The 23,461-nt window shown below is 40.8% G+C and overlaps 1 protein-coding gene across 1 annotated transcript in view; it reads left to right on the top strand.

The window, feature by feature from the left end:
- KLHL29 (kelch like family member 29) overlaps positions 1-23,461 on the top strand; it is a 389,148-nt gene that overhangs the window by 145,026 nt on the left and 220,661 nt on the right. The window contains exon 3 of the mRNA XM_059469632.1: positions 1,698-2,003. Coding sequence (XP_059325615.1) covers positions 1,743-2,003 — 261 coding nt within the window. The 5' untranslated portion in view covers positions 1,698-1,742. The remainder of the gene's footprint in view (positions 1-1,697; positions 2,004-23,461) is intronic.

Here is a 23,461-nt window from a genome sequence, read left to right as displayed (position 1 = left end):
TCTGAATGAAAGTATCAGATGGCTACAAAAAAATGAAAGACAGAGGAATCTAAGTAAATACCAGAACCATCAGCCCTCAAATCATCAAGGCAAACATTGCATCACATTCTATTAGAGAAGAAAATAGTTGGGTTAAGAGGAATGTTAATTTTTTGGTCAATACCAACTACACTATGGTGTGGTCTCCAGTGTAGGTTCTTGCTGGAGGTGTTCATTCTTGGAGAGGGACATCAGATATGCAGCTTATTGGGAGATTTGGTTAGGTAATATACATTTATATTATTGAATTTTTAACTGAGGAAGAGTATTCTTTGTCTCAGCTAGTGAACCAGCTCTCAGCTACTCTCACCTCTCTAGTGAACCAGGTGAATCTTTCATCCTTTAGGCATAATGATTGGTTTTCTTTGCCTTTTTAATTTCTACCAGGTGAATAACTAATGTTGGCGATAGGCACACTGTTTTATAACACTTCTAAGTCTTTTATCTCTCTTAAAAAGTTTCTTACCTTAAAGTTTCTGGGTGAGTTTAGTTCTGGCTCCCTCCACAATCCTTACAAACAGATATTCTTACCATCCATTTTTGTATCTAAGAATTTGTGAAACATTGCTTCCACTGACCTGATATCATTATTACAAAGAACTTAGTGGATTGTGTGATGCAAATAAAATAAATCAGGTGCTGCAGTGACCTAGATACTCATTATTTATTTATGGAAATAAATACATTTAGAATTTATTTCTTCTATTGCAAATGCTGTAAACTTTCACTTACTCAAAGCTCTGCTGGGAAAATAGCATTATTGCCACCATTCTGCACATTAGGAGACCTTGCCAGGAAGACTTCAGTAACTGCTCTAGGCTATGTAACATATAATTATCAGAAGTAAGATTAGATGTTGGGAGTCTTGACCCACAACATTGTGTTTAGACATCCCTCACCTGGCAGATACCATCTGTAGATAACAAAGACTGAGGGGTGATAAGGACAGAGTGATCATAGAACAGCTTGGTCATAGATCACCTATGTGTATTAAGAGTTTAAAGTCTAGCCAGAAACACGGGAGGAGACAGAACATCTTGGGCTGCCTCCTGTAGGGCATCCTCGCTGTAGGGAGGTGTCACAGAGTGAAATATTCCTGGAGGAGCTTCCAGTGAGGAGTCTAGCAAACAAGGGGCTGTGTGAAGCAGTATTGGTTTTGAAAATAGAGAAGTAATGGGTAGATTTAGCAGGTAGATTTGTTTTTCTCTTTGATCTTTAGCATCTGTATTTGGTCGTGTGTGAGGTACAGAAAAGAAGCTACAGAAAAAATGTGAAGGCTACTGAGAAAATGGAAAGATAGAGCTGCTGGGAATGTTTTCCTGTTGTCAGAATATTGAGTTATGACTCTCTTCTAACTTGGCTTTTCACAATTTGTGTGCTTTTGCTTGTTATTTTGATGAAGAGGCAGATGGTGTTTCTTCAGGTCTATGGGACTGAGCTCTCCACTGTGTCCTTGTACTTGTCTAAATTCTCATTTGTGTTCTAGATCAATATTCACTATGGCACTGTGAATAGTGTCTTGCTGTTCTGCTGGGAAAAGAGGAGAAGCAGTGCTCTCCTAAGGCAGAGAACACGACAGGGTGGTGCCTGGTGGCTGCAGAGCACAGTCCCTGTGCTGGGCCCTCATCCCTAACTCCTCTGTGTCCTTACCCCTCCAGGCAGGCTCTCGAGTTCCCCCTGAGCCGCAGCTGCCCTCCAGCGCCATGTCCCGGCACCACAGCCGCTTCGAGCGAGATTACCGCGCGGGCTGGGAGCGCCGGGACTGGAGCTCCAACGGGACCCATGTGGGCAGCACCAGCTGCAGCAGCGCCGCCAGCACCACCAGCAGCTCCCGGCCCGGCCTGCTGCCGCTGCCCATCGTGCCCGCGCGCCTCCCCACGCCCGCCACCGCCGCCTGCACCACCGGCAACAGCGAGGTCATCACCAGCCTGGTGGCCAACTCCTCCCCAGCTTCCAGCACCAAAGTAAGAATCCAGATTTTTTTATTTTTTTGCCTTTTTTATTTTTTTTTTTTTTAAACGGGGTTGATAACTTGAAGGGATGTTAGAGATGGAGCGTCATCTGTCCCTTTGTAAGGCTTGCTTTCATGGGATAGCCAGTAGTAGGAAAATGAATTTATATGGGCAGTCTGTGTCTTTTAATTCTTTTCTATGTTGTACATACACCAGAGTAGGTCTTTCTTGCTCCAAGACTGTCTCCATGCTTCTGAGAGGCCCAGGCAGAGGAAATGTTTCCTTCGTTTCACCACTGCCTACGTTTGGGCTTTCTTTGGCTTCCCCTGGAACTTAATGCTCCCTTTTTCCCATTTTGGGAATGCTCTTCTTGTCTGTTGACCAAGGCAGAGCTGTGGTTGACAGCAACTGGATGTGGCTCTCATCCAGAGGGAGTGGAAAGTGTCTAAAAGTCATAATTTTGGCTGAATGGTGTTTTCCCTTTAGCTGATAGTTTCCTGTAAGGTTCTCAAAGACTCGTTCTTAATGCAGGTTGGAGTGAATCTGTGGAACTGCTCTAACCAGGCTCGCTCATTTGTGCAAAAATGCACACTAAGGAGTGAGAAAATGTTAAGCACCAAAGAACAGAAGTCACTTGTAAACTATTGGGCTTTTTTGTTCCAATATATTATTGGAGGGAAGAGGGTGCATTTTCCTTTAAAAAAATAAGCAACAAACTCATTGTAGAACTGCAAAGTACATTTGGTATTTTTGGAGAAAGCTGGGGTTTCTTTTTGCATGCAGATTCAAGTAGAACAGCTGGAAACAGAACAACCTGGCAAATGGTAAAGGTGACCACAGTGCTGGCAAAGTGAGACAGAAGCACTGCTGGGTTTCTTTTTATGATATTTAACATTTTCTTTCAACTTGGTTTCATTTTAATAACTGAAAGTGCCAAATGCAGCAGATGTAGACAGAGGGAAAGGAGACAATGAAGTTATTTAAAGTAAGCCAAGAGCAAGCTGAAATTTTGCTGCAGTACCATTATTATATTGATTTTTTTCACACTGTAGAAAAACAAGGTCAATGCTACAGAAGGAAACATTAGCCTAAAGTGTAGTTGTAAAAATTTGCCATGGCATCTTAAAATTATTATCATTTGGAAGAGGATACTCAGATTCTGATCAAAACATTTTTAGTGTTCTCCAGATGCTATCCAGTGATAGATGCATTTCAATCATGCTTTGTCTGGAGATGATTGAAGCAATTTTGGAGCTAAAGCAGTGGTTTCATTTATTATGACCTTTGTTCCTGGGTCTGCTTAGAGTCCAACAATTGTCTGGAGCTGATCAGCCCTTTTCCCAGATGTTCAAAACCATTTTGAAGCTTATCAGTGCTAGTAAACCATGTGTTTATTGGGGGAGAGGAGGCAGGAACAGCAAGTTAAGTGCCTTTTGATCATATGCTAGATGTGAACTGTCTTCTAAATTACCTTATTAGACAATTTTCTGATGACTTTCATTAGTAAGAATGTTTTGGCATGAATAGATCAAAAGCAATAAATAGACAAGAATGGAGGTAACAGGAGACACTTTTTATTCTGAGAACTGTTAATCAGCTGTGTAATCTCCCATAAAATAAGTGTGTAAAAATGCATAGAGTTTTTGCCCCAGCTTCTTCTGCTCTCAATCAACTAAGGAGCTCTAACTAAAAATTCAAACTTGCATGTATTGAATAGGGAAAAAATGTGAAGAAGTAAGAGAGGTAGGCAGGTAGGTAGGTAGGTAGGTAGGTAGGTAGGTAGGTAGGGTAAACAGAGATGTAAGGGTATGGTGCCTAGCAGGCTTCTTACTAATAATGTGAAATGGTGTCACAAAAGACATCAGGTGCACATGCACACTTCTGTTCACCCTGCCTGCCTGTGTCTCTCCCTCACACACAGCAGACTTACACTTGTGGTCAGCAGTGTAACCAGCCAAGGCTTTTCCCTGGGAGAATCCAGCTAATGCCTAGGCACAACAAATTGCATCTATATATTGAAGAGATCACAAGTTAGAAAAACAATGTGGTTACTTGCTTTCTTTTAAAAATAAAAAATAAGAATTAAAAATGCAACAATACTTTAACAATAAACCAAGCATGTGCTTAGTTGCCTTGAGCTATGGAGAGATCACAGCCTGCCTACCTTTTGCAACAATTTGTGTCAGTAATTTTATTGGGTACCAGGTCATGGGGGATAGGTGACATCTAACAGCTGGATTTGTTAGTTCTGTTTTGGGAGTGAGATATTCGGTTGCTGAGCTGCCCTTCTGCAGGCTGGACCTCCCCCAGCACTATGGCAGGTCATGAAACTCAGTGGCGAGGGTGTGCCCCACACAAGAGGTGAACACTGGATAGGTGTCGTGAAGCCAGAAGATTGATAGCCTGGTTCTCCTTGACTTTTTGTCCAAGGAGATAAGTACAGCCACCAGTGCTGCCCCAGGCTGGGGTCAGAAGGGGCTCTTTCTCCCATGCAGGTACCAGTTTTGACTTCAGTATATCCTCCAGAGCTGGTTTGACAGTCTCGAACCACAGAGAGCTACCATCTATAGCCCTTCAGATTGGGTTCCTTCTTGCTTGTTATCTTCCCAGTTAAAAGTTTGCTTTGTTTTTTTTTTTTTTTTTTTTTTGTAAATCAACTAGTCTGTTCTCAGTCCTTTTGTGATTCCTCTTGTTTCCTTCTATTGACCAGTTTCAGTAGCCTTCAAATATCAAATAACTCTGTATCTTTTGCATCCCCTCCATTCTTCATTTGCCTTTGAAAATATGGGTGCTAAAACTTAGATACCCAAACCATATGCATCCTTTCAGCATCAGACTCACCATTCCTTTGTATGGGGATAAAACTGCTCCCTTCCTCTGTTTCCATGTCTTTATAGCCAATAATTGCTTCAGACTTTTTTTGCCAAAGTGCTTAAATCAGTAGTTATTAAAAATACATATACATGGCATTGTCCTCAGTTATGAATTATCAAACAGCCATAGTATTGTCAAAGACTGAAGCGAAGTCTGTTTGACAGGATCTGTCTTCTGGGTACCTGCATTGGCAGATATCGATCATGTTACCATCCTTCAGCTCAAGGTTAACTGAATCCTAAAGTGACAAATTCAAAATGGGGGAAAAAACTTCCTTTCTCTCTGACATGTAACTGGACTGTATGACTTGCTGCATGATGGAATTGTTCAGGGAATTTATAGATAAATTGTTTTAAGGACCACTAGTCTACCTAATCTGGCTGAACCATGGTCTTTAAAATTATGTAAATGTATGTAAGATTAAAGACTTTGCCAGACTTACGTGATATGAATAGAAGAAGCATTGGAAAGGAGAGAAAAAAATGAAGTCATCATCAGGGGAAGCTTAGGATATGTAAGACTAGCTGTGAGGGGGTTGGGCTTGGTCTATGTTCTCATGCTTCTGGAAGAGCTTTTTACTTTCTGTGGAGGACTTTAGAAGGTTTTTATTACTAATTATTAATGTGTAGGAGAACTTTAGAACTAATTATACTTTGCAGACCTTTGAAATTTATTCTCAAAGCATACCTGTAACCTTCTTACCCAGATGCTTTGGTACAAATCACACTTAGTGGATCTGCCACCTTTAAGTGGTTATGGATGTTTGGTCTGAGTTATTTAAACAGAAAAGCTGTCTATTCCCAAGCTTTTTTGCTGAACAAAATGATACTTTGCACTGCTATAACACATTTCATTGGAGACTGCCAGAAAATATCAGAAAGACTATTTAAGCCTCATCAACCTCTAAGAAATAGTTTGATGCTGCACAGCCAGTATATTGACAGGGAAAGTGAGGCACCCAGAGGTAGTGGTTTTTGGTTTTCTGCTCATTCTGTGCCACTATGAGCAAAGTTTCAACTCTTACTCAATTAGGTTTTTCTACCCTGATTCTGTACCCAAAGGGTTGGGCCACAGACCAGAGGCAGCACAGTTTGGAGGGATGAGTCAGAGATATTTCCTCAACCCCTCTACCAGTAGTCCATAGGAATGGGGAAATCTCGCTAATAAACTCTGTGTTTGGATCAATCTTCCAGGCTCTGAGCTCAGCCATGTATGATGATTAAGTTCAGAGCTGGTTCTATACTTGGTGGGGTTTGGGTTTTTTTCTGTAGTGAGGTTATTTATTGGTCGATGGAAACTATCCAAGAAATCCTTATAAGATTACAGCACTGCTTAAGATATTGGCAACAAAACAGTCTGAAATTCATTTAAGGATGCTGCACACCATTCCAGCTATGTTTTCTGTTCATCTCAGCAGCACCTTCATTCTTTGTTGCTTTTCCGAATTACTTTGCGAGTTACTTGTACAATTTTCTCCATCAAAGCTCCTGTATCACAGCTTCAATTTACAAGTGTTGTCATGGGCTGTAATTTGAAATTTTATTACCAAGAGATTTTTTGGTTATAGAACATTTACTTTTATCATCTCTATATTATTTTTAAATGCCTGAAAAGATTGATACATCAACAGAATCTGTGCACCACCAGGCGATACCTAATTTTTTTTTCAACCTTAATTTTAAAAACCCTTTGCTTGGAACATAAATTGATTCTTCAGTCCCCCAACACTTAATGATTTGTTATTCTCAAGGTTAAACCTATGACAAATTTTACAAAAACACTGGTCTTCAGTTTTGATAAAATTTTCGCTAGCTGAGCTCAGGGATAGCTGTGCAGTTTTAAGTCTTTAAATAGTGTAACTGAGGTGTGATTGTGGCCTCCTGTTCTCACAGTACTCCTTTAGTATTAAAGACTTGTGTGTTTTTGCTACCAGAGTTTATCCCACTGTGGTTAGCCACGGGTTATGCAGTGGGAGGGAAGACAGTGATGATCAAACATTTGTTAACCTCTCTGGAAAGTCAGGAAAGGATTGCAGGCAGAGAAGTAGCCACCACTGACTTTGTGCATCAGTGCTAACTAAATAGCATTAAAAACAAGTGGAGAGGGAAGAACATTCTTGTGGTAAAGGAAAAACAAGTCAGTGTGGCTGAGGAATGCACTGTAAGAAGGAATAAAGGGAAACAGCTCAGAAGTAAAATGTTATATTCTTCTTTCTTTCATGGGCCAAGAAAATGTAGCTCCCTGAACAGCAGCCTGTCAGATGCTGATGATTTGCAGTAGCTTGCAGGATTTGTGTTGTCTGTTCTGTTTCTCTCACTTAGGAGGTGGTGATTTGCAAAGTTGGTGTACAGCTTCCACAAATATTTAAAATATTGATTAAGCAGAGGAAGAATAAACACGAATTGTTTTTCAAGTTACGCCTTATGTTGTACATGACTAATTACATACAACAATTTGCTTTGCTACAGTAACTGAAATTTATGTACTCATTTTATTATAAAACATAAGATGCTTGCATAAAGAGAGAGATTATAAATATTGGAATAGAACAGTTGCTAGAAAACAGTCAAAATATGCAGTGATGAAATAGATGGGATTTGCTCTTCCAGCTTCTCTGTGAAAGCTGTTCTTCCCCTCCCCTAGGGTTTGTACTGAGAGCTGGCATATTTTTGTCACCATTTCAGATAACAGCCTGGTAATTCTTTGATGTGGACATGACATAGCTGACCAGCCCAAGCACAGTCCAGTGGCAAAAGCTGTTTTAAAGATCCTCAGATTCTTTTGGCAAATGACTGTGATGGTACACTAGGCTTCAGTTGCTGGATGTAAAATTGTAGCAATGATTTTTTTGTTTTCAAGAAACACATTTTTACCTCTGGACACATTTCTAAAATAGAGTCATGTTTCATTGGTAAATGAGATGCAAGTCTGTTCCCACCTAAGCAGAGACTTCTGATGCACATGAAGCTCTGATTATGGCAGACTATGACATGAATGCTTAGGAAATCAGAGCAATGCCCAGTGTACATAACATTGATGGTTTGTAACAGAACAAAAGGACAGGTTTTCTCTGGCACTCAAATCACATTCTCCTGGTTCTTTAGGCTTGAAAACTCACTAAGCTTGTAAAATTTACATTTTGGGCTGACACACAATTTAACTGGATTGCAGCTGCCAGACTGAGGCTTTTGTGAGTAGTCTGCAAGCAAGGAGAGAGAGACAGAGTGAATTACGTTGGCCATGATGTGGCATCACACCAGCCCAGCAAGGCTGAAACCAGCAGAGTGCCCCAAAAAAAAGCCTATTATGGTATCGTATTTGTATCCTCAAACTAGAGAGTTACTTTCAGAGTTGCATTTGAGGAATCAACAGCATGAACAAGGAATGAGAGGAGGAAGCAGATAGATTTGGTCATTGACTCTCAGGACACATTCTTCTTTCCTCTAAATACAAATTGACAAAAAATGTCTGTGAATTGATTTGAGCAATGACTTCTGCTGAAGTAATCGCATTATGCCACTACAGAAAAGTTACAACTCCTGGGCTGTATTCATACCACCAGGGCAGAAGAGAGCAAAGGGAGATTGGTGATGGGTTCCAGAACTAATATGATGAAGGTATTGAAGCAGAGGAACAGATTCTTCCCTTTGAAGGAAGTGGAGATGTCTTAGGTGTTTTCCAGTCTCCTCTCTAAAAGGCTGTTCCTAATGATCTGTGGCCCTAGGGCTTAGACTGTGCTGATGATGTGCCACTTCCTCCTACCCTCTCATTTCAGGATTTTTTCTCAGATGCATCTGTACATATTTTTTAGTACTGTAGAAATTGGAACATAGAAACTTCAGGTTTTATTTGTCAACTTTAGCAGATATGTTATTGGACCAAAATAGGTTGGAAAGCCTTGGCATGCTCATTAATCTGTAAAGTCATAAAAAGCTGCTGGGATTTTTTTACTTGCAGCGTGTTTATCATCTGTTGAAAGAGCTAAGAGGTCTGGCCAGTTTCTAGGCCCAGTTCCATTTGAAGATGAAAGGCAGCATTTTTGAAGCACTAATTGACATCGCCAAATACTTACAAGGTCATAAACATGACAGCTTTTGATAAAGAAAAAGGAGTATTTCTGGGCTTTGGCACTTTAAAGAAAAAAGTCTCTTGACTTCCAAAAGGAATAAATATCAGTCATAAAACCTAAATAAAATTTGTGTTGGCCAGGATTTAAGTGCCTGTTTCTTTGAAATTATTGAGAGTTATTTTTTATTTTTTGTTTCTTTCTCAGCATTGCATCATTTTCACATGTATTAGTTTCAGATTGTCCATTCAAAATAAAGCAAAATATATACTTCTGTCATTCAGGAGTCATGGGTGTTTCATTATAAAATTTGTCCCAGCCTCCTGTCAAGATAAAAAGGCCTGGGAATTGCCTTGCCTGTGATTTGATGTGGGTTACTAGAGGGTTTATTTCCAAGGAGCAGCACTTCTAAAGGAGGGCAGGTTCTCTGAGTCATAGGTGCATATAATCCTGAGGTTGGTTGCTGTAATTTAGGAATGTAATGCTATTGTCAGCATCAAACACGGCCACAAAAAGAATTTTGCAGGGAATCACTTGGTGGTTTCCTATTATTTGGCTGTCAATGCTTAATAGGTAGGGCCTGGAAATTATTTTCAAGAAAGCTGATACTTTCTCAGCAAGGTAATTTCTGATTTTGGCGTTGCATGAAGAGGGTAATGTCAGAGAAATCATTGAGGGGATGGATGGCTTGATTGAGGTATAAAGGAGCCTGATGTAAACAGTTTGAGGGCTGTTCAACTGTTTGGGTGGGATGTCTGGATACCATAATTTTTATTACAACAGGAAAACAGTGGTAATTTTTATAAGACGCAGTTTTAAGGCACAGCAGAAGGAAAATGCATTATATGTATGACAAATGTAGTATTTTCTTGATGACATCGATTTCCTCAGCTTGCAAAACAAATGAACCAAATGAATAAAAAGAAAGAAAGAAATAGAAGGGAGAAAAGCTTCACTTCTCTCTATGATTTCCATGGGCCTTGAGTTCCTCTTTGATGCAGCACTTGTCTGTGAAGCTGACAGACACAAAAATAAATGTGTCCCTGGGAGTGATAAACAGGACATTAAACTCTGCACTCTGAACAGGGGGTGCTGCACCTTCAAACCTGGACACGGGCTGGAGTGCCCTGGGCATACCGGGAAGCTCTGATCAGCCAGGGCTGACACTCCAGACTGACGGTAAAACATCACCACTGCCCTGTCTACAATCCTGAAAATCCTCTTGAAAAAATGCCCGGACCTCGAAGAGGAGCGTGGGGATCTTGTGACTCTGTGGCGTGAGGTGTGGGCAGGCTGGGCTGCTCGAGGGAGGGCGGCAGTGCCAGGAGTCCTGTTACAGCTGCGATGTCCCTCGTCCCCACGGTGCCACGAGGTGCAGACATCTCCTGCAGAAATGCAAATACACGGACCCACTTCCTTGGGAGTGGACAAAACAGGTTCATCGTCTTTGGGGGTATTAGTCAGTTATTCCAGGTTTGGATTGAAGGCACTTGAGATAGCAATTTGTGTTTGGACTTCAGTGTTTATTATTTTTTATTAGCAAAACAGTTTCATTACTGCAAGTTTGGCAGCTTTTTATTAGAAGGCACAAAATGGTTAACAATCTTTTGTTACAAGGTCTTTTAAGACTAAACTATTTCATTGATAATTGACACTTAGATTATTATTTTTTTAACTCAATAACTGATTTTTTTTAACTCAATAACTGATTTCAAAGAGCCCGCAATGCGGACTTTTCTGCTTAATTACAAAATGCCACCCAAACCCATGAAGAAGCATGAAGAAGAAACCTGGGATGACACTCTGTGCTCTCTCTTTTGCTTCTATCTACAACATACTAAAAATCTTAAAACTTAAATTTCTTACTAAGTGATAGACCTACACTAATCTCTATAATCCATTTCAGACTTTTGTGGATTCTAGTCTATCTTGAAGTCTAGGAAACTTTCTTCATGAATGAGGGTCAAAGTCAGTGCTCCCTTGGGGGTCAGGGCACCCCAGAGCAGACAGAGAAATATTCCCAATGCCCTGGATTTACACAGTTGTCAATGCCTGTGAGAGCACTGTAAGGGAGACCATGGAAGGAATTCCTCACACTTTTCCCTGACTCTGGTTTCACTCTGTAGAAGCATCTCTGATGAAGATTTATAATCTCACATTTCTTTTAAAAGGAGCGTGTGTAAAAGGATAACCAAGTTATTTTGTTGGGGTTTCTCTTGGAATTTGAGGCATTACTGAATGTTCAAGTGATGGTTAGCTGCTGTAACACGCTGTTCTTGGATGAAGTGGGCACTTTTCAGGAAACAAAATGCACGTTTGCTTTGGTTTGGAGGAACTGACTATTCCAAATTCTCCCGAAGGCTGGTCTGCCTCTGCTGGTTTTGGTTGTTCTCTGCTCCTGTCAAGATGAAACATATGTGGTTGTTACCCACTACAATTTAGCATGACCAGACTGGTTCACTTTGGAAAGCAGAGCTTGTAGAAGTTCTGCAGAGAAATAAATGCTGTCTGTGAACTGGTGTTTGTGTGTAAAATGATATGCGCCCACCGTATAAATAATGAATAGTAACTAGTAATAAATTCTTCATATCATAGCATTATTTCTTACTGTTTATGATCCCAGGTCTTTTGTGGTAATCCTGAAACAAAGCACTGGGAAGTATGTGAATAATATTTACTATGTCTAAGTTTTTGCACAAACACACCCAGAAGAAGCAGCTTTCTTGGCTGTATCATTTGAATGTTTAAGATTATATACTGCTTACATTATAATATTATATATAATTAATGTTATCCTTTAATTCTAAAGGGTTATACAAAGCCCCTGCTTTCAAAACCACTGAAGTAATACATCAAGTGAAACATTTGTCAGCTGGAAAGTGAAACACAACAATCATTGAGGTTGGAAGGAGCCTCTGCAGATTGTCTGGTCCAGCCCTCTTGCTCAAGCAGGTTCACCTTGACCATGTTCAGAGGACCTTGAGTATCTGCAAGGAAGGAGACCCCAATCCTCTGTGAGCCACCTGCGACAGTGCTGTGTCATCCTCTCAGTAAAACAGTGCTTCTTGCTGTTTATAAAATCACAGGAATATTTAGGTTGGGAAAGATCTTTAAGATCACTGAATCCAACCATTAGCCCAGCACTGCCCAGCCACCACTCAGCCATGTCCCCAGGTGCCACATGTGCACATCTTCTAATACCTTTGGAGGTGATGACTCAACCACTTCCTTGGGCAGCCTGTTCTCAATGCTTGATAAATCTTTCCAATGAAGAAATGTCACCCAATATCCAGTCTAAAATTCCCCTGGTGCAACTTTCCTCTTGTCCTATTGCTTGTCAGCTGGGAGAAGAGACTGATCTCCACCTTGCTACAAGCGCCTCCTGTTTGTTACACGTTAGTGTAGGTGCAGGGTCCAGAACTGAGGAAAGTCCCAATACAGCTGCATAATCTCCATAGGAAGATGCACATATTATGCACACTCAGCTGCACGTGACAAGGAATGCTCTGACCTAACATCAAAATGTGCTTTGTTTTGAGCAGGAGACAGCCAAATGATCTGCAGAGGTCCCCTCCAACCAAAAGCATTCTATAATATCCTGACAAAATCCTAGAATTGAATCAACTCTTCAGTATATTTCCTAAGGCAGAGGTTTTGTTGATTTACTTCAAAACAATACCCAGAATCCTCATCGGCAAATAAATTCCAGAACTTTGGATTTATTTTAGGTCTTCTGAGCCTAACTCCTATCTTGGCATAGTCATCACAGTTTTGCTTTTGAACAGCTTGTTTCCTTTAGAATTTTTACTTCATGCTGGGATGGAGTAAGACTGAATAATTTATCTTCCTTTTCCTCAAAAGCTGAGCAATAGTTATACCCCACATGGATTTGAGACATTATTATCTTTCTAAGCTTCCATTAATTATCTTTATCATCCCTGCTTTTAAAGGTCTAGCATTTATCTTTGCAAGGTTCTTCAAGCTGGATTATAGAGGAAAATTTGAGTGTATTAATTCCATTCTTGCTTATGAAGTTTTAAACTCCATTTCATAAACATTTTTTCTACTGCTCACAATAATCCTACTGATAGTTTTCCTGTGACCAAAGTGTCTGATGTGTAGAATTGATGACTTTTAGGGTCATCATACATATGAATAATTATCTCAGATGCACTGCTTTGATTAAGATACAGATGTGTAGAGGTCTTGAAATATGGATCACACATGCATTGTTTGCAACCTACAAAGCTGCCATTCACCTTGTTTTCTCAGTCTGCTTAGAAATATGGTACTGCTGTGCAATAAAGTTTAGCTCAGGAGCGCTGCAGGATAATGATATTTCAAATTGTCATCTCAGCTATGATTTGTACAGCTGTTACAAATTTTACAATAAATTCATTTCATAGAATCGTAGAATGGTTTAAGTGGGAACGGACTTTTATTTCCATCCCCCTGCCATGGGTAGGAATACCTCCCAGTAGAGGAGGTTGCTCTGAGCTCTGTCCAACCTGATCTTGAACATTTCCAGGGATGGGGCAGCCACAACTCACCACCCAGTGCCTCACCACCCCCGCAGTAAAGAATTTCTTCCTAATCCCTAATCAAAACTTACTCTCTTTAAGTTTGAAGCCATTCCCCCTTGTCCTGTCACTCCATGCTCTTGTAAAATAGTCTCCCTCCAGCTTTCTTGTCAGCTCTCTTCAGGTACCAGAATGCTGCAATTAAATAACACCCATGCTGAACAATCCCAATTCTCTTAGTGCTCATTTCCATTTCTGTGTTAAGTGGATCATTCCCAAGTTTTCCTGTAAATTGCCAGTGGTTACTTTGCAAAGGGACAGGGCAGTTCAAGTCTGGTGTCAGTGCTCTTTAGAGACTGGGGGGTGCTCTTGGATGCAGTGCACCAAGTGGGGTGACAGAGGACCCTTCTAAAATAACCAGAAGTCAAATAGTAGAGGATGACAACTCTAAATTGACCCAGAGAGACCCCAGCTTTACTTTGTGTTCCCCTTCAGTTCCCTGTGGACTATGTTATTCCTCAGGTTGTGCTAGGTGGCTGTCCTATAAAATAGTGCAGTGGAGTCTCCTCAGGAGTGGAAGTGGAAAGAGAAAAAATGCACACAAACGTCAGCAAAGGAATTTCTGGAAGGAAGTGGTGGAAGTGGCGGAAGCAAGGAAAGAAAGAAAGAAAAGAAAGAAAGAAAAGAAAGAAAGAAAGAAAGAAAGAAAGAAAGAAAGAAAGAAAGAAAGAAAGAAAGAAAGAAAGCAAGCTAGCTCACACTGAGGATAGGCAGGTACCAGTGCAAATGCACTGAGAAGAGAAGCTACCCAAAATTCAAGTTGTCAAAGCCCTGTGCAATCCAGGGTTGTCTTTGCCTGCTCTGAAGAGGAATTATACATGGTCACTTTCCAGAGCCCCTTCCCATGAAACCAGGTTGGTTATTTTTTGGTGGTGAAAGCTGTGGAAAAGTCTTGGAAGAAAGTCAGTCTACACTCTCCTAAAAAGTTTCCTTCAGAGAAGAGAGAGGTGGCACGTGCCACACAAAGGTAGTTATGGAAGTCACCTTGACCTTGGCTATAAGTCTGCAAAGGCTGTCTTGCTCACCTCACCTTCTGAGCTGTTGGCAAGGGAGTGAATTTGCTCTGCAGCAAAGACCTTTTGTATCATTCTTTTGGTATGGATCAAAGAAAGTGGTTCAAAACCAGAGAGAGATAAGGCAGTCAGAGCAGTTGTTGAGCAGTGCGCTTTTTGCATCCAACTCTTTGAACTGGGACACAAAGCAAAGCTTAGGCAATGCTGCAAAGTTTGTGGACCAATTAATTTAATTCATTTATCTTTTTACCTTTCTACTTCAGTCTCGACATCTTTCCCGTCCTGTCCCGTTTTCCATCAGACACTTGATTTAAACTCTTCTGACACTTCCCACAGCATTCCTGACTGTACTGGAAGCACCATCACTTGTTGGCTACTGCCACTGAATCATGGTAAGAAATGAAACACGCTGGGCACTTAACACAACTATTTTGACCTTCTGTTGTTTTGGCAAATGGAACAACTCAGTGGAAATAGGGCTATCTGGAAAACAAAGGAAAAAAAGCAAAAACAAAACAAAACCCGAAGAATAACTAAGGGAATCATGACAATGCTTCAAGATTTAAATTTGGTTGGATGCTCTTTTTTTGTCTGTCTTCCAGCCAGCTCTGCTCACAGTACAACTGTGTTTGGCGAGGTCTCCCTGTGCAGATCAAGCAGTGCCAGGGCACAAGCCCAAGAGCTGGAATGTGACCATCTATACCATTAAATTGTTAGCACAGGCTCTGCCTTGTGCTCAGCCTGGACTGGCTAGTGCTGTCATAAACAATTCCCAGGCATGACCTAGGGATTAGCAAGAGCCAGCAGCCATTCCCAACTGGCAGTTTGGATATAGCCACCTTGTTTTGGAGGGTAAAAGTGTATAATCCTGTGAACGTGGCCAGGCCATATAATTTGGCCTTAGAGCCATATAACAGGTCCTGGCTCTGTTTTGTTTTCTAGTTATTGGGACAATTTTGTGTTTGAGGCAAGTGTAATTGGTTTTACTTGACTCCACAGTTTCATACTTGACTGAGTTGTATCTGAACAATAAGGAGCACAAGCACATCTCCACTTTGTCTTTGCTTTAGGGCAGTGTACCTGTGCACCAAAATGGTATAGTCTGACCCTACTGAAAATTGTCACAGCTACTTGAATAGTTTGTGAACTCACTTTTCAATTAAAAAATGGAAATGCATAATCTAAGGGAGTCTAGAAATGTATCTTCTATGGAGTTTTGTCAGTTGGTTTTCAGAAATTTTTGTCAAGGTTTTGCACATGGGCTACCAATATTTGGCAAATTGAGTTTCTGTATCAAAATGAATACATTCTGTAGATGTGCCTTGTGCCAGGAAATTATTTTTGTATTTTCAGTTGTATCTGGAAATAAGAGATTGTGTTAGATATTGGACAGATGTTAACATACATCTGGTATGAAAGATCATGACAGCCATTAAACGTTGAAGTAGAAACACCTCTCACTACCTGAAAAGTTGTTTTTTTGTTTAGTAGCCTGTCTCTTCTTTTCTCACCACAGCAATCAATAGAAAATAATACTGCTTTCTACCAATGAAAGCCCAATAAACCTATGCTAGCTGCCAGGACTGGATAAATTCCAGAAGTGTGGTTGTATCCTGTTGCCCTGCCCTGTTTTCATCCTCATGCTTCCATTTCCAGCTGCCTGAGGTACAGTTATGTATGCATCTTGATTTTTTTCAAGATTAATTATGAGTGCCTTTTATTAATGGAAGTTGCCTGATTCCATGAGCAGAGAGCTCCAGACCACTTTCCTGGCACATCTTACTAGCACTGCAACAAGAAAGACCTGAGGTTTTGGTTCAGCTTCAGCATTTTAGTCATCATATGAACCAAAATTAGTGTTCCCACATGTGGCTTTTTCAGACCACACACTCCTTCTAGCACAGCCACAGCGTGGGCAAACAAAATTAGAGCAGCACTGTTAGTAAGTGTGTCTTCTTGTGGGGTGAATTTGGCCTTGATTTTCCACCAGTACTGACAAATTTGGAGACTTTGTAGTGCCAGATATTTTATCTGAAGTATTTCTCATAGGAAATGTCTGCTGGTCCATTTGTGATGACATCTGGATAGAAATCCATGACCATATGTTATGTTTGAGATAGTTCCCCTCAGAAGAGAGACAAAGCTTGTAGAAACAAAGCTTGGAGCACCTCACCTTTGGTGTTAGATTTTGAAGACCTCTGGGGGAATCACTTTCTTCATCCAATCAACCATAAAATCTGCTGAATCTATCATACCTTTGTAGAAGAACAGTTCATGAGTCTATTTGATGAAGAGCTTAGGGGTTAATAGTGGGGCGTTTTGCCCGTCAGGTTCAGTCAAATGTAACAATATTAGCCTGGGGTAGTTGTTCAGTACTGTTGGAAATGAGCTTCTTTTTCTCAGCTCTTTTCCCTTTGTGTTTCTGCTTCATTGTGTTCAGTGGCCTGGTTGTTTGCTTTTCCTTTGGAGGTGAGTGTTCCTGGACAGAATGAGAGTACAGAGATGCCCAGTGTGCAAATGTGCATTCCACTGCTGAAATCTTTTTATGAGAGCTGCACTGCTTGGAGGGAGACAGAAGGAAAGAAATGCTGTTGCACGAAGCAAATCTAAATAAGCTCCCACTCCACCATTTTCAATTTACTGGAGGAAATATCTTTCTTCATATAATTTGACTTTTTGATTGTTAGATCAAATTGAGCCGTGTGGAATGAGCTTCGGTGATCAGAACACAAGACCTGAAAACCTCTGTTTGGCTGCTCTCTGGTCTTTGTGCAATTGGTTTGCTTAAATTTGCTGTAATAACCTTTCAAGAGTCATGTACGCATTTTTCACTGAGGACCCTGCTGTGCATTGTGATTATGTTATCTGTTGCCTCCCTGAATGTTTAGCATGTTTTAAGTGTTGTGTTGTGGGACTTGGTTTTGAGGGAAGTTTTTCTTTTTATCTAGATCTGTCCTGTGTCCACAGTACCCTCTAAGCTTTTACGTGTGAAATACAAGGCTGTGTTATGTATTACTGTCTGTATGTCAGTGCCGATTTTCTTCCCTCCCTCCTTCCCTCCCTCCTGCTTTTTAAGGTATCTACTTAGTAAAGTGTAGAGCAAGCATGCTGAGTAGCTTTGATAATTGTGCAATCTGAATTCGGACATGGATGTTGGATGGCAAGGGGTGGGATGGGTTCTGGGTGTGTTGGAAGGCCGTGTACCCTGTTTCTGGGTAGGACAGAGTGGAAATGCCCTTTTTCTGAGTGCCTCTCACTAGCCAGCCAGAGGGAGAGCATTGAACAGGAATGTGACTGCGTGGCCTTGTCCCCCCTCTTCCTCAGGGAAAGCAGCAGATCCTGTCAGTGAACATAGTGAACTGCAAACTGGTAAAATAATGAGCTGAAGTGATAGCTTAATGGAATTATTAATGGGATTTGTGTTCAAATAGTGAATGAGGATTGATTTTTATTAGCATAGGTTTTACACATGTAAACTTATGCAGAAGATTACACCCTACTCATTTCCCCTTCTCCGGTGGAGTGTTTATAGAGTATGCTGTGTGCTTCAAACTTCTTTAAATATTGCCCTTTCTCTCACTTATCTACCAGTGCTTCTCAGTGTGTAACTCTTCATCTGAATCTGTATAATGAACCCAGAGATTGAACTGAACAACGAGGAAACCTTGGAATGGAAGCAGAAGTAGTAGGTGTTCAGTGGGAGTTTGCTGTTTGGTTATTCATTCTCACCAGAATAAAAGACAGAACACGATGGAAGCTCAAAATACTGAAGTGCAGCTCTCCACAAAACGTGGGGCCTCTGCTAGGAGGGGCTGTATTACCTCCAAGGTGGTAGTGAAGATGTTGTAATTATGAGCTGGCATTTAAAGAAATGTCAGAAGCATTCAAGCAACCCCCTATTCAGCTTCCACCCATGTATCTTTTTGTGTCCTCAGTCCTGCCATCTGTTTTCCAAGGACTCTGGTTTTGATTACCTTTTTGTTTGTTTTTCTGATAAATGCTGTGTTTATCCTCTATGCCTGGCATGTGCTTCCAGAGATTGTTTGCAAGCCCCTCGGCCTCTTTGTACGAGGATTTCTCCTAAAGAACTATTTACCACCATGATGCTGGCAAAGACTAATCCTCTGATTATGGCTGGATTGTGAGTATTTCTGAATGCATCTGTATTTAGGAGCAGACTTTGCCAAATACTTTTTTGGGAGTGTGTGTGCAGAAACGCATATGGTACTACTGGACATTGTTACCTGTCATCTACTTGCTTGTTTCTTCTGTTATTTTCATCACATGTCGTTCTCTTGTGATTTTTGGATGTGAGCTCTGCAGGGCATGGACTAGACCATTCCTGGCATTTGAGAAGTTCTTTGTTTCATTTAATAGATTTTTATTGCTACATGTGTTTTGAAAATCAAAGAAAAATGCTGTGTTGCCTTTCTGCCCTGGTACCGCAAAGTCTGTGCAAAGTTCATTGGTGACCATTAAAAAACAGTTTTTGTCCAAAGCAGCTGCCATATTTCACTGGTACTGTGATAATGTTAAAGCATGTTTTATGGTGATAGTGCTAAATCAGTTCATAAAAGGTAAGAACAGTCATGGTAGGTGAGACTGTGCATTCATACAGCTCAGTACTCTGCCTCCAGTAGGATTGATACTGCAGGTACACTGGGTGCATCCTTCCCCAGAATGTACTGCCCACAGCTGCACCCTGGGGATTTCATTTACCATGTGTATCTTTGTCTTTCTGCCACGTGATAAAACATGAAGCATTGGCTTGCCTGCAAGCAGGCAAGTAGCCCTGTTGAGCTCAGGATGGCTGTCCTCATCCCTACTGTTTAGTATGGGTTTCGTTATTTAGATGAATTGCTGTTTCTTAGGGAGAGATATATCCATGGCAGGTAGCTGCTGTGAGCAAAACAAAAAGATCTGAAGTGTGCTTGAATCTGCCTGATCCTTACAATCTGCTTCCATAAGGGAGAAGGAGTTCCTCAGGCTCACATCAGTGCCTGGAGGCATGCATAGGGACAGGACTTGGTTGTGTCTGTCCATCTTGTACTCCCTGGGCCAAATTACCAAGTAATTTCCTGAGCCTGCTGAGCAAGCCTTGCCTTGCTGCCTGGGAGCCATAGCTGGACACTTCCCTAAGTGCTGGTATTTTAACAACCAGGTGTGTCAGGGAGGAGGAGGTTGGATATTAGGAAAGCTTTCTTTGCCCAGAGGGTGGCTGGGCACTGGAGCAGCTCCCCAGGGCAGTGGTCACAGCACCAGCCTGACAGAGCTCAGGAAGCGTTTGCACAAAGCTCTCAGGCACATGGTGTGATTCTTGGGGTGTCCTGTGCAGGACCAGGAGTTGGACTTGATCATCCTTGTGGGTCCCTTCCAACTCCAGGTATTCTATGATTCTGTGACCATAAATGTGCATGTAAATTATGTTTGTGGAGTCAAATGGATGCAAGATTGAGGTCAGATACATGGTGATGCAGGAAGACTAATCTCTGATGGCTGTGATTTCTATTTCTAAAAAAAAATTGCTGACTATGGGATTTTTTTTATTGTAGAACCACGTTAGTCCTGGGATAGAAAATATTAGGTAAAATGTATTGTACTCATAATTCATATTAATGGAAATTCAATAATGACAACCTGTCATTCAAAAGGATTAGAAATGAGTCCAAGTGTTGTGCTATAAAAACATTAAAAAAGCATTATGAATTACGATCTATTGCATCATGTTTTGCTCGTTATAAATAATGAAGGGAAAAACTAGTCCTTGGAAGTTTTTGGATTGTCCATTTTGAGAGAAGCCAGCAATTACTTTGTAGAGCTGACTGTGCACCATTGATCTGACTTATGGATTTCATAAGTGCAGTGGTCTGCTAATTTAATAAACGTGCTCAATCTGTTTTTAAACAGAATACAGAACTTTGAAAAATGATTTCCTTTCAAACTAAAATTAACTCTTATGACTTTTAAATATTAGACTGTGATATTTGCTTCCAGATTTTCATTAAAATACCTTCTGCTTTCACATTTTTCCTGGGATGGGCTCAGTGCTTGCGGCTCATGTTTTATTATATTAAATACTCATATTTCACTTATGTTAATTTGGCATCGAGTTATGAATTGGAGTTCTTAGGCAAACCTCTATTTGGTTCTACATTGTCAGTAAAGCTTGCAGCTGCTTAAAAAGTTTGCCACTGCCAAAAGCTTAGATAAATATGTGTTCAGAAAACTAGAACTTGCTGTGTATTGGACAGAATATTGATAGACTGTATGTGATATCTCGTCTAAGTAGTTTGTATGTAAAACTGCAAGTTTTTGGGAAAAAACTTGCAGTGTTTTCAATAAATTTGCAGCAAACTGAGTAAAGGGAGATTTCCCTGTCAATTTAATGAGTACTCTCAAGCATGAGCTGTGATTATTTTTGTCTCTAGTCTATTTTAGCTGTTGTAACCACAGTAAGTCATAAATGAGTTCAAGCTGCTCTTGCAGTCTGTCTCCTTTTGTGAATCTAAAACCTACCTGTTGGACTTTTAGGTGTAAAAAGGTCAAGCAATATTATGGCAGTGTACATCAGCTGAGTTTCAGGATTTGGTAATGGGATACCCATTAATGTCCAGGGGATCTTGTCATCTGAATTCTTTTTCCCTCTATCTGGAGACTCACCTACTGTGTTGGAGCACAGAGTGTAACTGGGGACCAAAGTCTTCCTTGTTAAACAAATTCTGAACTTTATAATGGCTGGATCCATCCTTCCTTTCTTTCTCCAGTCTATGCAAAATGTATGGTATCCTGAAATAGCACTGACAGGGTAACTGAAGGACCTTTGGTCATGTGCCAGGTTTAATTCATTTGTTATCAAGACTGAGAAGTGAATGTGACAGTGACAGCAATAATTATCTTCTTCTGTAAAGAAATGCAATACAACCCTATGCATTTTGTTTAAAGGGGGCTTAAGGAAGAGTAAGGCAATTATACCTATCATACACTTGTGACCTGTTTTTTTATCAATCTTGACAAGCTTAAAAAGTCTGATGGTACATGCTGGACAAGGAACACCTAAATCCAAATAAAATAACTTTGAACTGGTACTGTATTTGTACTGCAGACTGATAAATTGCTTTTTCAGAAATCGGCTCGGTTGAATTTTTTAATAAAGTTAATGGGCTAGGACAGACAGTAGTGGGTTGCTGTCTGCTTAGTGTATTCTGGATACAAAATGAAATTCCCTCAGTCTTATTTAATATTACAGGTTTGGGGTTTCAGACGGAGAAAATGAAAATCAATGACATTTGCAACACAACACAATATTGGAGCAGCAGGATTCAGGGAAAGTAGCTAGTGACTGTCCTTGAGGACTCCCACTAATTATATTTTTTAGCTTCCACCTCCTGCAGACACAGGACTAATATTATTTACTTTTCCTTATTCTGGCTCTGTTGGATTGCTTGAGCAGCTCTTATGAGCTATTTGAATAGGGACACCTTTGAAATTCAAGCATAGCGAGAGAGCCATTTCTTGCTGATATTCAGACCATTTTGGGGTGTTTCCATCCTGGAAGGTCTTTTGAAGAGCCTGAAAAGTGAGTTGGCCCAAGCATGAGTGTTTTGAAAAATTGACTTGACGAGGCAAACTTCTCCTTGACATAGGGCAGGACCACGGTCACGTAACTTTGGATGCTGATCTCTCTCCATTTGGGTACTGGTATAGACTTTGCAGCCTTGCTTTGGAAAAGGCTCATCTAAAACTAAACAGAGATACTTTGAGAGTAATGTCTGCGAAAGTACAAGTTTGCAGCAAGTCCATTTGTCTTCAGATGGGGAAATATCAGCGATGTCAGGTCAGCAGCAGAGCAGCAGCGCTCCGTGCCGTGCTCCGCTGCCCAAGTCGAGCTTGTCAGTCCTTGGGAAGTTGAGAAGCCAGCTGAGAAGCTGACAGTGTCATCACGACCAAGTCCTGAAGGCCTGGCCAAGAGGCTGTGTCTGTCAGCTGAAGGGCTGAGCTCGTGGGCTGTGTCTCGTGGCAGGAATTGGCAGTGTTTCCCTGGAAAAGCGCCGTTCCCGCAGACAGCAATCCCTCTGCTGCTCACTGGGCCTTCGGCACGTCGGCGTCCTCTCTCCTGGTCCTGACAAACCTCCCTTCTCTCTGCTGAGTTTTCTCCTGACTCAGCAAGTCTTTCAGCTGTATTTGCGCTCTTCATAATGAAAAAAAAAATAATGGAAAAAGCTGTTTCTTTTTAATGAAATTTCTTGTATGAGATCAGAAAATCTCAAATTGTTTCATTGATCTTTTTTGTTTTGTTTTATTACTTAAGCACTAAAAATGAAATAGATAAGACATAAATGAACTGGCTCATCTGTTGTTTCTTCCCTGATCTTGGAAGGCTTTTTTTTGTGCCTACTATACAGATTTGTCATATGTAATGCACTTTTTTTTGCTTCTCATCTATTTCCATGCCTTTCCATTTATTTCTCCATCCATTTCCATTTATTTTTACCTCCAGCAGTGTGGGGTACCTGCAAGCTCTCTGTTGCATTCCTGGGAACAGGCTAAGCAGATGAGGCATAAGAACAAGTTTAGGAAAACACAGAGCCTGATCCTGTTTCACTTGACAGCTTCTGTTGAATCTTTGAAGTTTGATTCATTTCATATATCATTATCCATCCAAATGTTAGGCATCTGTTTGCAGTTGGCTTGTAGCCCCTCTTTTTATTCAGCAGAGGGGATTAGCACTCTACAAAAGATGATTTTTCTCACCTTGCAGTAGGTGGTTTGGAGGTCTACTTTGGTATCCTTTTCTGTTCCCATTGGATACAGAGGGACCCTGTAGATCACTTTTGGAAATCTGATATTGAAATGAAACCCAACTTCACATTCTTCATCATCTTATCCATCTGTGGCAGCAAAAGCTATTAAAGATCTAAAGATCTCTAGATCTTAAAG

The sequence above is a fragment of the Ammospiza nelsoni genome, chromosome 3, assembly GCF_027579445.1.
Source record: "Ammospiza nelsoni isolate bAmmNel1 chromosome 3, bAmmNel1.pri, whole genome shotgun sequence".
Lineage (NCBI taxonomy): Eukaryota > Metazoa > Chordata > Aves > Passeriformes > Passerellidae > Ammospiza > Ammospiza nelsoni.
Note: the sequence above shows the minus strand (reverse complement) of the source record. Positions and strands in the feature narration are given on the sequence as shown.